This window comes from Phascolarctos cinereus, unplaced genomic scaffold, assembly GCF_003287225.1.
Source record: "Phascolarctos cinereus isolate Bilbo 61053 unplaced genomic scaffold, phaCin_HiC Scaffold_4;HRSCAF=312, whole genome shotgun sequence".
NCBI classification, from domain to species: Eukaryota; Metazoa; Chordata; class Mammalia; order Diprotodontia; family Phascolarctidae; genus Phascolarctos; species Phascolarctos cinereus.
In genome coordinates this window covers 576,359,122-576,372,328 of record NW_027555847.1, presented here as the reverse complement: position 1 = coordinate 576,372,328, position 13,207 = coordinate 576,359,122, and the positions used below count along the sequence as shown (strand labels likewise).

The 13,207-nt window shown below is 39.9% G+C and overlaps 1 protein-coding gene across 1 annotated transcript in view; it reads left to right on the top strand.

Annotated features, from left to right (window-relative positions):
- MYLK4 (myosin light chain kinase family member 4) overlaps positions 1–13,207 on the top strand; it is a 116,308-nt gene that overhangs the window by 94,729 nt on the left and 8,372 nt on the right. Inside the window, exons 10-13 of the mRNA XM_078151792.1 lie at positions 3,694–3,764; positions 6,155–6,283; positions 11,593–11,745; positions 12,613–12,691. Coding sequence (XP_078007918.1) covers positions 3,694–3,764; positions 6,155–6,283; positions 11,593–11,745; positions 12,613–12,691 — 432 coding nt within the window. The remainder of the gene's footprint in view (positions 1–3,693; positions 3,765–6,154; positions 6,284–11,592; positions 11,746–12,612; positions 12,692–13,207) is intronic.

The following is a 13,207-nucleotide window of genomic DNA, read 5'->3' as shown; positions in this document are numbered from 1 at the left end:
CTTTTTTCCCCCCATTTGTGCTGTACTAATGTTTCAGGGTCAATTATTAGGAGCCCCCCATGTCCAATTCCACAATTGAATTAAGCACCTGCTAAATTACTTGGGTTTAGTGTTGGGGGCGATGCAGAGTTCACATACAATATGCTCTCTACCTTTATGCAGCTCTCATGGCAGTGTCATGCCTACTAAAGGGCTGGTTGGAATGGTTAGCAGTCTCTTGAGCACCTCTCATTATTTTCAGATGTGTGTGTGGGAGGATTTCAAACAAATCAGAGTTCTCCTAGTTGAAATCAGGCTAGCCGACTCTCCCCAATCTTCAGGTATCTCTAGGGATCTTTTAAGCTCCTAATTTTCAGGGATGATAGAGAATTAAGTAGTATGCTGGGGAGATAGGGAGCTAGGCAGAAATGCCCAGGAGCAGAGCAGAAGGGGGCAGAGGAATGGATGGCACCAGGCTGCCAGAGAGAGAAGGAGGGCCTTCCTTCCCCTTACTCCTCTACCTTGCCTTTCTTTACCCCTTACTTCCAATCTCAGAATTGGACTTACAATCAGTAAACAATAACAAAACCCCACCCACATTCTAGTGAATTGGCCTGATGGAACAGAACACCCTGTTATCTTCTCTTTTATAAAATGAGGGGGTTGGAGTCCATCATCTCTCAGATTTCTTCCAGTTCAAAAGCCTATGAGCTCTGAATGTGTATGGATCAGACATTTTCAGAGCTCTCGGACTACACCAGCCTGATAATAGTGAACCAGGAGGAATATATGATAATAATAATAATAATAGCTAGCATTTATATAGCACTTTAAGGTTTGCAAAGTGTTTTGTGTATGTGATTTCATTTGATCCTCACAACAACTCTGTGAGATGGGTGCTATCATCCGCATTTTACACATGAGGAAACAGATTGAAAGAGGTCAGCACAAGATAGTAAGTATCTGAGAATGGATTTGAACTTAGGTCTTCCTAATTCCAAGTCGAGTATTACTTTCAACCAACTCTCACCTGTGGCTCCCAAGAAGCTGTAGCATGTACAGTGGTTGCACCCCAGTAAACTATGTCGGCAGACAGACTAAACCAGGTTAAGGGTAACCGACAGGTCCCAAACCTGTCAATGAATTGGGGGCGGCTGTCTACCTAAAGCACTTGAAGACTTCTCCCAGTATAATGGGTAGGTAAGAACAATTTGTTCCCGTGAAGACAGCTGAAGCAGGTGCTGTGAAATGCTTAGGGCTTAGTTAGACATTGAAAATGCCAAGGTCATTCACTGCATCTTGGGCCATCTCCAGCAGTCTTAACTTTTGTCTTGCCACTGGACTTCAATGACTCAGGAAGAGACTGATGATTTTGAGCAACTCTACCTCACTTAAATCCAATTCATGTGCAAGTCAAGACATCACCTGTGATATCATTGGTCCTCTTTGCTAACGAAGGACAAACAACAACTATCCACTATACTACTTAGCTACCAAACCCAAATATATGTTCATATACGTATTCATACACATACACACCAGTGTCATGGCAACTAAAACAGCTGAATATGTACACATGCTCTACGAAGGCAGGGACCAGTTATATCTCTGCATCCTCCACCACAGTGCTATGTATATAAGAGGTACTTAATAAGATTGGAAGGTAAGGAAAAGGAAAGAGGAAGGAGAGAGGGAAGAAAGAAAGGAAAGAAAGCAAATGTATATTTTTGCAGAACTGAATGAATTTACACCATCTAAATAGATTCCTTCACATTCATCTTTCTTGCTCTAATTTAGCTCTGAACTCCCCTCGTATACGTGTATTGTCCATCCCTATTCCTAGTTCATTGTGGGGGGTAAGGGTATATAGAGATTTTTATAAATACTTGAGAGCATTTGGTTAGGAACAGAGCATAATTCTATGAGCTTTTGCCAAGCATTCATAATTCAGTGTGAATATTCCACAGAAAGTCCTAAAGGGCCCTGATCAGTCTGGAAATAGGCAATAATGAGCTATAGACCTGATGACTCCTGATAGAAGTTTGTAATATGTTAACTATTGAGGACTTGCAGTCAGGCAGCCATTTCATCAAGGCCTTCTTGGGCCTAATTTGCTTGAGTAAATGACAAAAAACCTGTACAGATCATAAAAGACATTTGGAAAAGTTCCCCAAATGGCTCTGTTCCCAAAAATCTTAAAAAAGTAAAGTTATTCTGCAAAAGTATTCCTTAATATTTCAAAAACTTTCAATATGATTGAGCATAGGAATTTAGATTTAGAGCTGGGAAGAATCTTAAAGGCCATCAGATCTAACCCCTTCATTTTTCAGATGAAGAAACTGAGGCACAGAACGAGTAAATGACTTGCCCAGGGTCACATAGCTAATGAGTATCTGAAGCAAGATCTGAACCCAGGTTTTCCTGACTCTCAAATCCAGTGGATGGGGACCCACTGTCCCATGCTGCCTTTCAGTTACTGGAGCATGATACTGTAGCTTTTAGAGATAATTAATGGCTAAATGTCTACACACAATGTAGTTTGAACTTATTCTAATAAAAGGCTTCAAAACTCAGTGACCCCAACTTCACTTCAAGGGAGAGAAATTCAAGAGTATCGAAAGGGAAATGTTGCACAGCCTTCTAATTAACAATAATATGTTGCAGTTAGAAAACCAATTTTTCTTTTTCAAACCAATTTTATAGCTATTATCCTCTCATTCAATTTTCACTACAACCCTATTAGTAAAGACAGGGTTGGCCTCATTCTAGCCACTTGTCAGATGATAAAAGTGAGGGACAAGGATGTTCATCAATTTCACATAGTTTAGTTCATAGTAGAAGGACCAGAAGCTGATCTACTTGACTCCATGCCCCTACAGAAATTTCAAGTGCTCTCTACCAGAATTTTAAGTTAAGTTTAGAGTTCTACTTTTGTTTCAGTAAAAAAAAAAACATTAGGGAAATCCTTTCTTGGCTATGCAATTGAGTTCCCCTAACCTAAGAGGATCATTCTAATAAACAAATTGTGTCATACTGAATTGAAAGATAGTCTACAAAGTCTGAATGCTATTACTTCTAACATTTCTCTTTTGTTGCTTCACTGGAGAACTCCAGATAGCAGAGTTAGTACCACATTTCAAGGGAAAGACTTGTGCTTAGGATGTAAACAATAGGACCATAGCTGCAAAAATGTGAAAATGGATAAAAAAAAATTAATGTAGGCATGCTCTTTGGGCTCCAGAGGCAAGTTTGAAGTGTCAAAAGAATATAAAAAATTTCTTTCATTTTCAGGGTGGCTAATAAGGAAAACCAGCTGTCGGTTGGAACTAGGTTGAAAACATATGTCTGTAGAATGAGAATTCTCCCCCGACTAGAGTAGAAATCATAGTTAATAATTTTGGAAGTTAAATGTCAAACCTGAGAAAACATCTTAGCAATATTCCGCTTCCCTGACTTCCCTAGAGAAGGCCTATGTCTGAACTTATGTACTACGTTAAATGGCAAAGCCATGAAGAGGAGAAGGCGGTCTTGGCAGACTACCTAGAACCTCAAATGCCGCATAATTAAAGAAGAAAATACCCACAAAAACAAATGCACGCCAGACCAAAAGCCCTGATAGGCTCATCCTGTGCACTCTCCTATATTTAGTCACGGTTCAAGTACAATTCAGTTGAATGATAACTGCTATCCTTTCTAATGTCTTTCTCCTGGCAGCCTGAGAACATCCTGTGTGTGAATCGGGACGCCAAACAAATAAAAATTATTGATTTTGGATTAGCAAGAAGGTACGTCTATGTGTGCTTAGTTGTTATATTATAGGAGTAGCATTAAATACTTTACTCAGGTTTGAAGCAGTTTTTTTTCCTCATACATCCATTTAGAACACACAAATCATTCTCAGTCCTGTGTTTCTCTGAATGTGTAAAAAACCATTCCATCATTTCAAAATGTTTTCAAATGTGAAATGCTAAGTACTTTGTGAATCTGTATTATTTTAGGGTCCACTAATTCAAAATATTTGATAATTTGCCTTGGATATAAAATTCACCTTTATTCTTTCTGAGGAGAGAGGGCCTACTGAAGAAAATTAATAGTGCAAATATGATTTTTGTTTATTTTTGGCTAGGCAATGGGGTTAAGAGACTTCCCCAGGGTCACACAGCTAGTAAGGGTCAAGTGTCTGAGGTCAAATTTGAACTCAGGCCCTCCTAACTCCAGGGCCGGTGCTCTATTCACTGTGCCACCTAGCTGCCCCAGCAAATAAGATTTTAAGGGAGTGTGAAACATACTTAAGAAAACAGGAAATTTAGGGGCAGCTGGGTGGCACAGTGGATAGAGCACTGACCCTGAAGTCAGGAGGACCTGAGTTCAAATCCAGACTCAGACCAAACACTTGACACTTACTAGCTGTGTGACCTTGGGCAAGTCACTTAACCCCAATTGCCAAAAAAAAAAAAAGAAAAGAAACTGCCAAAGAAAACAGGAAGTTTTATGGATTTTAGCACATTAATTATTTCTTTGAAATTGGATGTTACCAATGACTGCCTACCGTTATCAGAAAATTAAAGCAGGCTTAGTGAGATCTTACTGGGTTATCTTTTATTAGTACTTCCAGAGGATGTGTGTGTGTGTGTGTGTGTGTGTGTGTGTGTGTGTGACTTCACATAGAATAATAATAATTAGCATTTCATAGTTCATTAAGGTTTGCAGAGCATGTGGTAAATATCACATTTTGTCCTTACAACAACCCTGTGAGGGAGGTGCTATTATGATATATCATATATAGGATATTTCAAAAGGCTTATAGTTTTTAGCTATATGCACTAACTATACCTCAACTAACAAACATTAAATACCTACTTGTTTAAATACCTACTATGTATTAAACACCTACTGTGTGCCACATACTGTGCTAGGTATCAGGGATACAAAAATAAGAGAAAGAGCCTCTTCCTTTCTTCTTCCCTTCATTCCTCCCTCCCTCCCTCCCTCCTTCCTTCCTTCCTTCCTTCCTTCCTTCCTTCCTTCCTTCCTTCCTTCCTTCCTTCCTTTCATCCTTTCTTCTTTTCTTCCTTCCTTTCTTCTTTTTCTTCTTTCTTTCTTTCTTTCTTTCTTTCTTTCTTTCTTTCTTTCTTTCTTTCTTTCTTTCCTTCTTTCTTTCCTTCTTCCTTCCTTCCTTCCTTCCTTCCTTCCTTCCTTCCTTCCTTCCTTTCTTTCTTTCTTTCTTTCTTTCTATAAGCAAGTATGCATAAATATGTGTATGTGTGTGTGTGTTGTGTGTGTGTGTGTGTGTTGTGTGTGTGTGTGGTGTGTAGTGTCAACTTTGGGGACACCCTGTATATAGACTAGCCCAGTAGGCTGTAACTACCCTGGCACTTAGAGTTTAAATGGGAATTTTCAGAAAATTAGACCAACTGGCCAGCTATACAGAGCAATAGGCCTTTATCTGCCATGTTTAATTTCCACGAGGGAAGGTTACATAGTTTATATCTCCCTGAGTGGGAGCATAGAAGGAGAGCTAGGACAACCAGGAATGCGTGCTACGCACCAGCCCCAAGCCCCAGACCAGAGGTGTTACTTTCAGAGTTGGATTGGGAGGGGTGAGGATATTGTCAGGGCTCAGGCACAATGATTGTCAAGCCAAGGGGGAGGAAAGAGGCCATAGTAAGTGTCATCTCCAGGATGAGGCACATTTTTACACTAGACTCTTGGCATCAGTCCAGGTAATGAGGGCAGCACCTGTAGGTATAGTTCAAGAAAACCAGTGTGGTGCAGTGGATAGAAAACTGATCTCAGAGTCAAGAAGACCGGTTGAAGTGCTGTCTATGACACAATACTTGCTGTGGGGCCCCGGCATATCATTTAACTCCTCGGTATGCTAATCAAATCTCTATGGGCATCAGTTGTGGAGAAGGTATTGATCCACATTGATAGAAGGAATTCTCTTACCAGGGAATTCCTTATACTTACAAAATCACAAGCCTTGTCCCTTTCATTAGATGGTATGAAAAATAAGCCTTTACAACTCCCACAATTTCTATGGAAACCCCCAAGAGAGTTGCTGGTCAAGGGTGTTTTCCCCTGACGTCCAATTTCAGTCACAGCAACAAGAGTGAAGATTCTTCCACGCTTTTAACAGTTTCTGATATTGTTGCTCTCTTCTTCTCAATTGCAGATATAAACCCAGAGAAAAGCTGAGAGTGAACTTTGGGACTCCTGAATTTCTTGCTCCTGAAGTTGTGAACTATGATTTTGTTTCTTTCCCTACTGACATGTGGAGTATTGGTGTGATTGCCTACATGCTGTAAGTAGGCCTAGAATCAGAATCTTCAAAACTGTTCCCATCCCTATCCTTGCATTCAACTTTGCCGTCCTAGAAAAAAAAAAGCAATAATAGATAGCATCATAAAAGTTAGAGCTGAAAGGGGTTTTGGGGAAAAATCCTATTTGAGCCCCATCATTTTACAAAGGAGGAAACTGAGGCACAAAGTCACATAGGTTAATGTCTTTTACAAAATAAATGAATAAAACTTCTACAGAGACCAATCAATAAGCATTTTATTAAATGCATCCTTTGTGTAAGATATTATACTAGGAACGTTAGGGATACAATGTAAAAGCCAGACAGTACCTGCCCTCAAGGAGCTTACATTCTAAGTGTATGTGTGTGTGTGTGTGTGTGTGTGTGTGTGTTGGGATAGTATATATAACATGGATAAGATAAGTAGGCAGAAGACATATATAATATATGCACACATACACACATATGTATGTGTACATATATACAGATATGTATACACATACATAACACACATATATCACACAAATTATTGTAACCCTCACTGCCTGGAAAGTCAGTCAAACAGTCTTTATTAAGTGCCTGTTATGTGCTAGGCACTGTGCTGAGTGCTGGGGATACAAATATGAAGAGAGAAAGACAATCCCTGCCCTCAAGATGCTTACAGTTTAGGGTGGAAGACAAAACACAAAAGGAAAGCGAAAAGCTGGGGGCGGGGAGAAGGTTTAAAAAAAAAAAGCAAGGAAGGTTCAATTTCATCCTTCCCCCAGGTTATCCACTACCCTTAAAGAGATTAGGGGTATCTGGGCTCTATGTCTATGGCTCTGGTCCCCGTCAGTGGTGTTTCTTCCAAGTGGAAAGAGTGGTTCCCTGCATTATAGTTCCACAAGCCACAAATAATCAGATTAGCTTTTACACAGAAATATTTACTTCAAAAAGTATAATCGTAAATATGCAAATCTATTCTTTCAAAATGTGGAAGACATAATTCCCCTTCTCCCTTGTACCACCTCAGTCTCTGAGGAGGGGCAAGTGATTAGATTCATTGTTTAGTCCAGTTCCTATAAGGCCTTGTCCCAGTTCGAAGTCCAAACTCTAATCCCACCATCCTTGGGTCCTAGGCACCCTGGCTTCTCGGGGTTTCCATGCTGGGGTGGCTGGCTGCACCATCTTGCCTTCAATCCTGGTTCCAAGGTCATCATGGCTTGAACTCTGAGGTCCAGTGAGTATTGCCATTGGCAACTGAAATTGAGGACAAATGAAAGGGAACAGAAACAAGCAACTCCAGGCCCTTTTCTTGGGGTAGGGGTGAAAAAGAGAGAGCGGAGGAAGAGCATCCTTTCCATCATTCTAGTCCAATTCATGAGTGAACTGGGCTCTTTACCTTCCAGATGAAACTAGAAAAAGTGGCAGAAAAAGAGAGTCTGAAAAGTGAGACTGTTTCAGCCTCTCCAGCCAATCAAAAGAGACTATCCCCACCCAGCGGGTAGGCGATGCAGAGGCTGCTAAGTTAGGAGAGCTGGACTTGCTCCAAAGGCCCCTGGGGTACTTCCATGTTGGGAGGACTGAGCACGCACAGACAAGCCTCGGTTACTCTTACAGTGTGAATTCAGTGTGGCATAGGGTCCAGAGAACTGGCCTTAGAGTCATGAAGACCCCAGTTCAAGAGCTGCCTCAGGCCTATACTGGCTGTATACTGTGACAAGGTAATGCTCTCCTAGACAAGTTGCAGTGAAGATGGCAATCTGCATTGTGGAGGGAATTTTCTTATCTAGGAGTTCCTCATATGAATGAAATCACACTTCTGGTTTCTATCCTTAAATACAAAGTAATTCTGAGGTGGATGAGAACAAACGTTACTTTCTAGGAACCAATATACAGATGCAACCACTCACTCTTTCTCAGCTAACATACTGGAAAAGGTTTGCTCCCTTGGTCCTCCTACTCCTAGGCAGGCAATTGATTCATTAGAAAGGGACAATTTACTAACCAGTCTCCTGATATCACAGATAAATAAGTATTACTGAGCTTAATGTTCAAAGATGACACTACTGATGGGTGATCGCTCTCTGTGTGTGGGTGTATCTGAAAAGGACTTTCCACACACAGAACATGTGAGAGCTATTCTTTGATTTGTGGCTTCAGTCAAGGTTGACTAAGCCCTTGTGCTGTTTTCTTTGTGACCTTCAGCCGATGGCTGCTCTGCAGGCTTTGTTGTTATGTGGTCTATGTGTTTCTGTCTGCTGCTCTCTGGGCAGCTGGTTGCCTACATTCGATCCATATTGTCCAAGGCTCTGCCTCACGGTAGCCTTAAAGCAGGTCTTCTGACCTGACTGTGGTTTTCTGACATTAGCTGATTTGAGAAAAGTTTATCCCAGTACTGTCTGGCTGGCCTAGTCAAGTACAGAGAATGGTTCACAGGGAAAGTCCTTTGCTGTGCATGGTTTGTTTTGGGCAGATTCTTATTTTCTCCAACCTGGGGCACTTTAGGTAGCTGTGACCCTCCAGTAATACATGACACTATAACCAAGGCTTTACCAAAGGGACAAGGTAACTTCCTGGAGGTACCATGTGATGGAAGTTACAGTTTCACACCTCAATCCGTGCCCTCCTTCCATTTCACCACCATCATCAAAGGCTCCCAAAATAAACTGCAAAATGGTTTAAATAATTTATATTTCAACCCTCCTACCTTGGTGGTTGGCTGCTTTCTTTGTTTGTTTTTAATAGTCATTTTCTATTTATTCTTTCTTACTTTTTTTTTTTTGGCCTTTTCTTATCATTCTGAGCTGTATTGTCATACAGCTCTAGATAGCATTGGCAGATTCAAATGTTATCTAATCCTCTGTCTGTGACTGCCTGGTGGGCCCTAAAAAAAAAAAAAAGAGAGATTTTAAGAGCAGAAAGTTTCATTAGTAAGGGAAGGTCTACTGGAACAAGAAAAAATGGAAATAAAGATGACTTTAACAACAGGATGTCAAAAAGTGCATGTGTCAGGCAGGAGCACCATTGATGAACACTGGAATATACCCCAAAGTCTCATTTGCAAAACAAGTTAGTAGGTCATTTACTGTCTGTTCAAGTCACAAGGTTAGATGTTTCAGGGGAACTGAAAATTCTGAAGTCACCAAAGGGTTTTTCCATAGGAGGTTTTCCCCCCCTCACTTTGTGCCACAGTAATCACCAGATATTTTCTATTTAGGATTTACATTTTAGGTCATAGAAAGTGTTATTTTTAAAAAGCTACAGTTAATTGATATAATGCACCTGTATTTTCAATTCAACAATCATTCATTTGTCACTTGAAGGTTTATGAAGCCTTTTCCTCCTACAAGTTCTCTGAAGTTAGGAGTCTAAGCATGATTATCCCCATTTAAAAATATGAGAAGGCTAAACTCAAAGAAATCAATTGACTTGTTCAAGGTCACACCAATCCAAATCCATCAATCAGCAGTCAACAATTATTTATTATGTGCCAGGCACTGTGCATGGTGCTGGGAATAAAAAGAAAGAACAAAAATAAATCTCTGCCCTCAAGGAGCTTACATTCTAATAGGGGGTTATGTGTCAGAAATGGGACATAAAACCAGATCTCTACTCCAAGTGTAGTGTTCAACCCAGTTAAAAAATATTGATTAAATGTTTGTTTGCTTTGTGTAAGACACTATACTGGGCACTGGGTATAAAAGAGAAAAACATAATAGTCCTCAGCCTCAAAGAGATCACTGTCCCTTGGGCAATACAATATGCACAGAGATAAGTTTAATTACATTGAAAGGACAAAAGAAACAAAGGAAATATCAGACAAAATGTTCTCTACAGCCCTTCATAACCTAGCTTCCCCTCATTCTTCCAGTCTTCTTACGACATGTACCCCTCAATCCAGTGGCACTGGCCTTCTGGCTGTTCCACAAACAAGACACGCTACCTCTTGGTTCTGGGTATTTTCTCTGCCTGTCCCTCATGCCTGGACTGCTCTCCCTCCTCATTTCTACCTCCTGGCTTCAAGTCCTAGCTAAAATCCCACTTTCTGCAAGATATCTTTCCCAGTTCCTTTTGCTTTTGTTGATTATTTCTTGTTTATCTTGTATGTAGCTTGTTTGTACATATTTGCTCGCAAGTTGTCTCCCCCATTAGATGATGAGCTCCCTGAAGGCAGGAATTATCTTTTGCCTTTCTTTTTATCCCCAGCGCTTGGCATAGAGCCTGGCACATAGTAGGTACTCATTAGGCAGTTCCTCATATCAATGAAATAACAGGTTCAGTCCCAGCCTTTCTTTAGTTCTTCTTCTGTCTTCCTTAATGCTAGCTCTGATCATGTTAGTGTCCTTAAAAAATCTTCAGAGCCTCCCTGTTACGTCTAACATACAAATAACATGCAAATATATGCCTACAAAATACATAACATACAAACATATCCTTTAACATACAAAATCTCAGCTAGCATTTTTTGCACTCTGTAACGTGGCTCCCATTTTCCTTTACATTCTGATTTCTCATTACTCCCCTTTACACACTCTCCATTCCATCTAAACTGACCAATTCTCTTGTTTACAACAAATTCACTTTCTAACTTTGTGCCTTTGCTCAAGTGATTCATGTTTGCAATATACAGTCTAGGTGCCATTTCCTACATTATCCTTCCAGTATCACTTTGTATATGCTTATCCATGTCCAAGTTGAGTCTCCCTAGTAGAATGTAAACTCTTTAAGGGTGAAAGGAAAGAAAGAAACAAGCATTTATTAAGCACCTACTGTATCCCAGGCACATAAACACTAAACACTTTACAGATATCTCATCTGAACCTCACTACAACCCTGGGAAGTAAGTGCTGTTATTATTTTGTAGCTGAGGATAATGAGGCAGAATGAGGTTAAGTGACTTGTTCAGGGTCCCACAGTTGGCAAGTGTCTAAGATCATTTTTCAATTCAACTCTTTCCAATTCCAGACCCAGGGCTGTTTCCACTGCATGGCCTATCATGGTGGAATGGCTTTATTTTAATCTTTTTTTCCCCAGGTCTTGAAACATGTTTAATGAATGTTAAATTGAATTGAATTCATAGGATCATGGATTTAGCACTGGAAGGGATTTTAGAAACCATTTAGTCCAGCTCCCTCATTTTACAGATTGAGGAACTGAGGCCCAGAGAGATATGTGGCTTGTCTGGGGACAAGTATCTAGTGTGTCTGAGGCAGAATTTGAACAAAGTTCATTCTGATTTGAAGTCCAGGGCTCCATCCACTATACTAGGATTGTCAAGGGCAAAAACATATCTATACACATTCTAAAATTTCTCTGTTTTTGTCTTTCAGGCTCAGTGGATTGTCTCCTTTCCTGGGTGATAATGATGCTGAGACACTAAACAACATCTTGGCTTGTAGGTGGGACTTAGAAGAAGAAGAATTCCAAGACATCTCTGAAGAGGGCAAGGAATTCATCTCTAAACTTCTGATTAAGGAGAAGAGGTAATCCCAACTAATTCCATAACTTTAAAGTGCATTGGTGGTCAATCACCATGGAATATTCTTAGGAACTGTCAGCCTAATAAGCACCCAATGATTTTAGCACTATTTACAATTTTGGTGCAGCTTTATAGATAGAATATTACTGGCAGCATTTGCTCCAGTCCTATGTTTGCCCAGAAATAATTTAGGCAAGTACTTAAGTGATGTGCTTTCTATTTGTTATTATATTAAATCATCATTAGTTTATAATTCAGAGGAACAGAAAAGAGTAAAGCTGAATTATAAGGAGTTGGATTTTAGAGGCATAGAGGTGGTAGGAAGCTTGTTTTCCCCTGGATTAGCACTGGGAATATAAGGAAGCAAATGATACAGCCTTATATTCTAATGGGAGGGGGAATTGGATATTTAGCATACATACAGATGAGAAAATAAAAGGAAAATCAGGAAGCTCTACATTTAAACTATTCAAGGTAGATAATTTTTATTTCATCATAAGAAGACCAAAAAACAAAAACAAAAGCAAAAAAAAAATCACAACAAGACCTCCAGACATCGAGATTCTTTGCCCCGTCCCATGCTTCAGCATTCATTTATCCCCTGAATGAATAGGTCAACATTGAGCAATGCTGACATTGCCTATGGCTGCCTATTTTGCAGGAAAGAGGTGAATATAAAAATTCAGTCAGTAGGAGGAATCATTTGCTCTTATGGGGGTAAAAGGACAATATAAATTCATGATATTTCTGTTACTTGTTACTATTTCCAGGGAGTGCTCAGATGGAGAATGTCTTCCCTCTGTCAGGAACCTTAGAATTCCAAGGCTGACATGCTCCACTCACTTAACAAAACTCTTATTTTCCCCTTTAGCTGGAGAATAAGTGCAAGTGAAGCCTTGAAGCATCCCTGGTTGTCAGACCACAGTCTACATCGCAGACTCAGCTCACAGGTTGCCAACTTTGATTTTTCGTGCAGTTTTAAAAACCTTCCTCTTTACTGTGCTGACCAGATATAGGAAGCACATGTATCTATTTTGAAGTTTTTCCATTGCTTTGTGTCATATTAGCCATCAGATTTTAAGTTGAATGCAAATGGTTTGAAACTTGTTTGTTTTTTTAACTCAGAGTTCTTGATCACATGACAGCTTCAAATTCACGGAACTTTAGAGCTAGACTGAATCTTAGATTTCATCTGGTTCATCTCCATCATTTTATACAGGAGGAAACTGAGACCCAGTGATGCAACATGAATTGTCCAAGTCATACAGCTAGTAAATGGTGGACCCAAGACCAGAACAAGGGTTTTTGCTATTTCTTACAGTAAACAGTTTTAAAGCCCAACTCTGTCTAGGAAATCATGCTAAGTATTAGAAATCAGCACACAAAAATGAAGCAAAACTCCATTCTTGCCCTCAAGTTGCTTATACTAATTAGTAAATGCAGTTTAAAGAGGGAGAGAACCATGA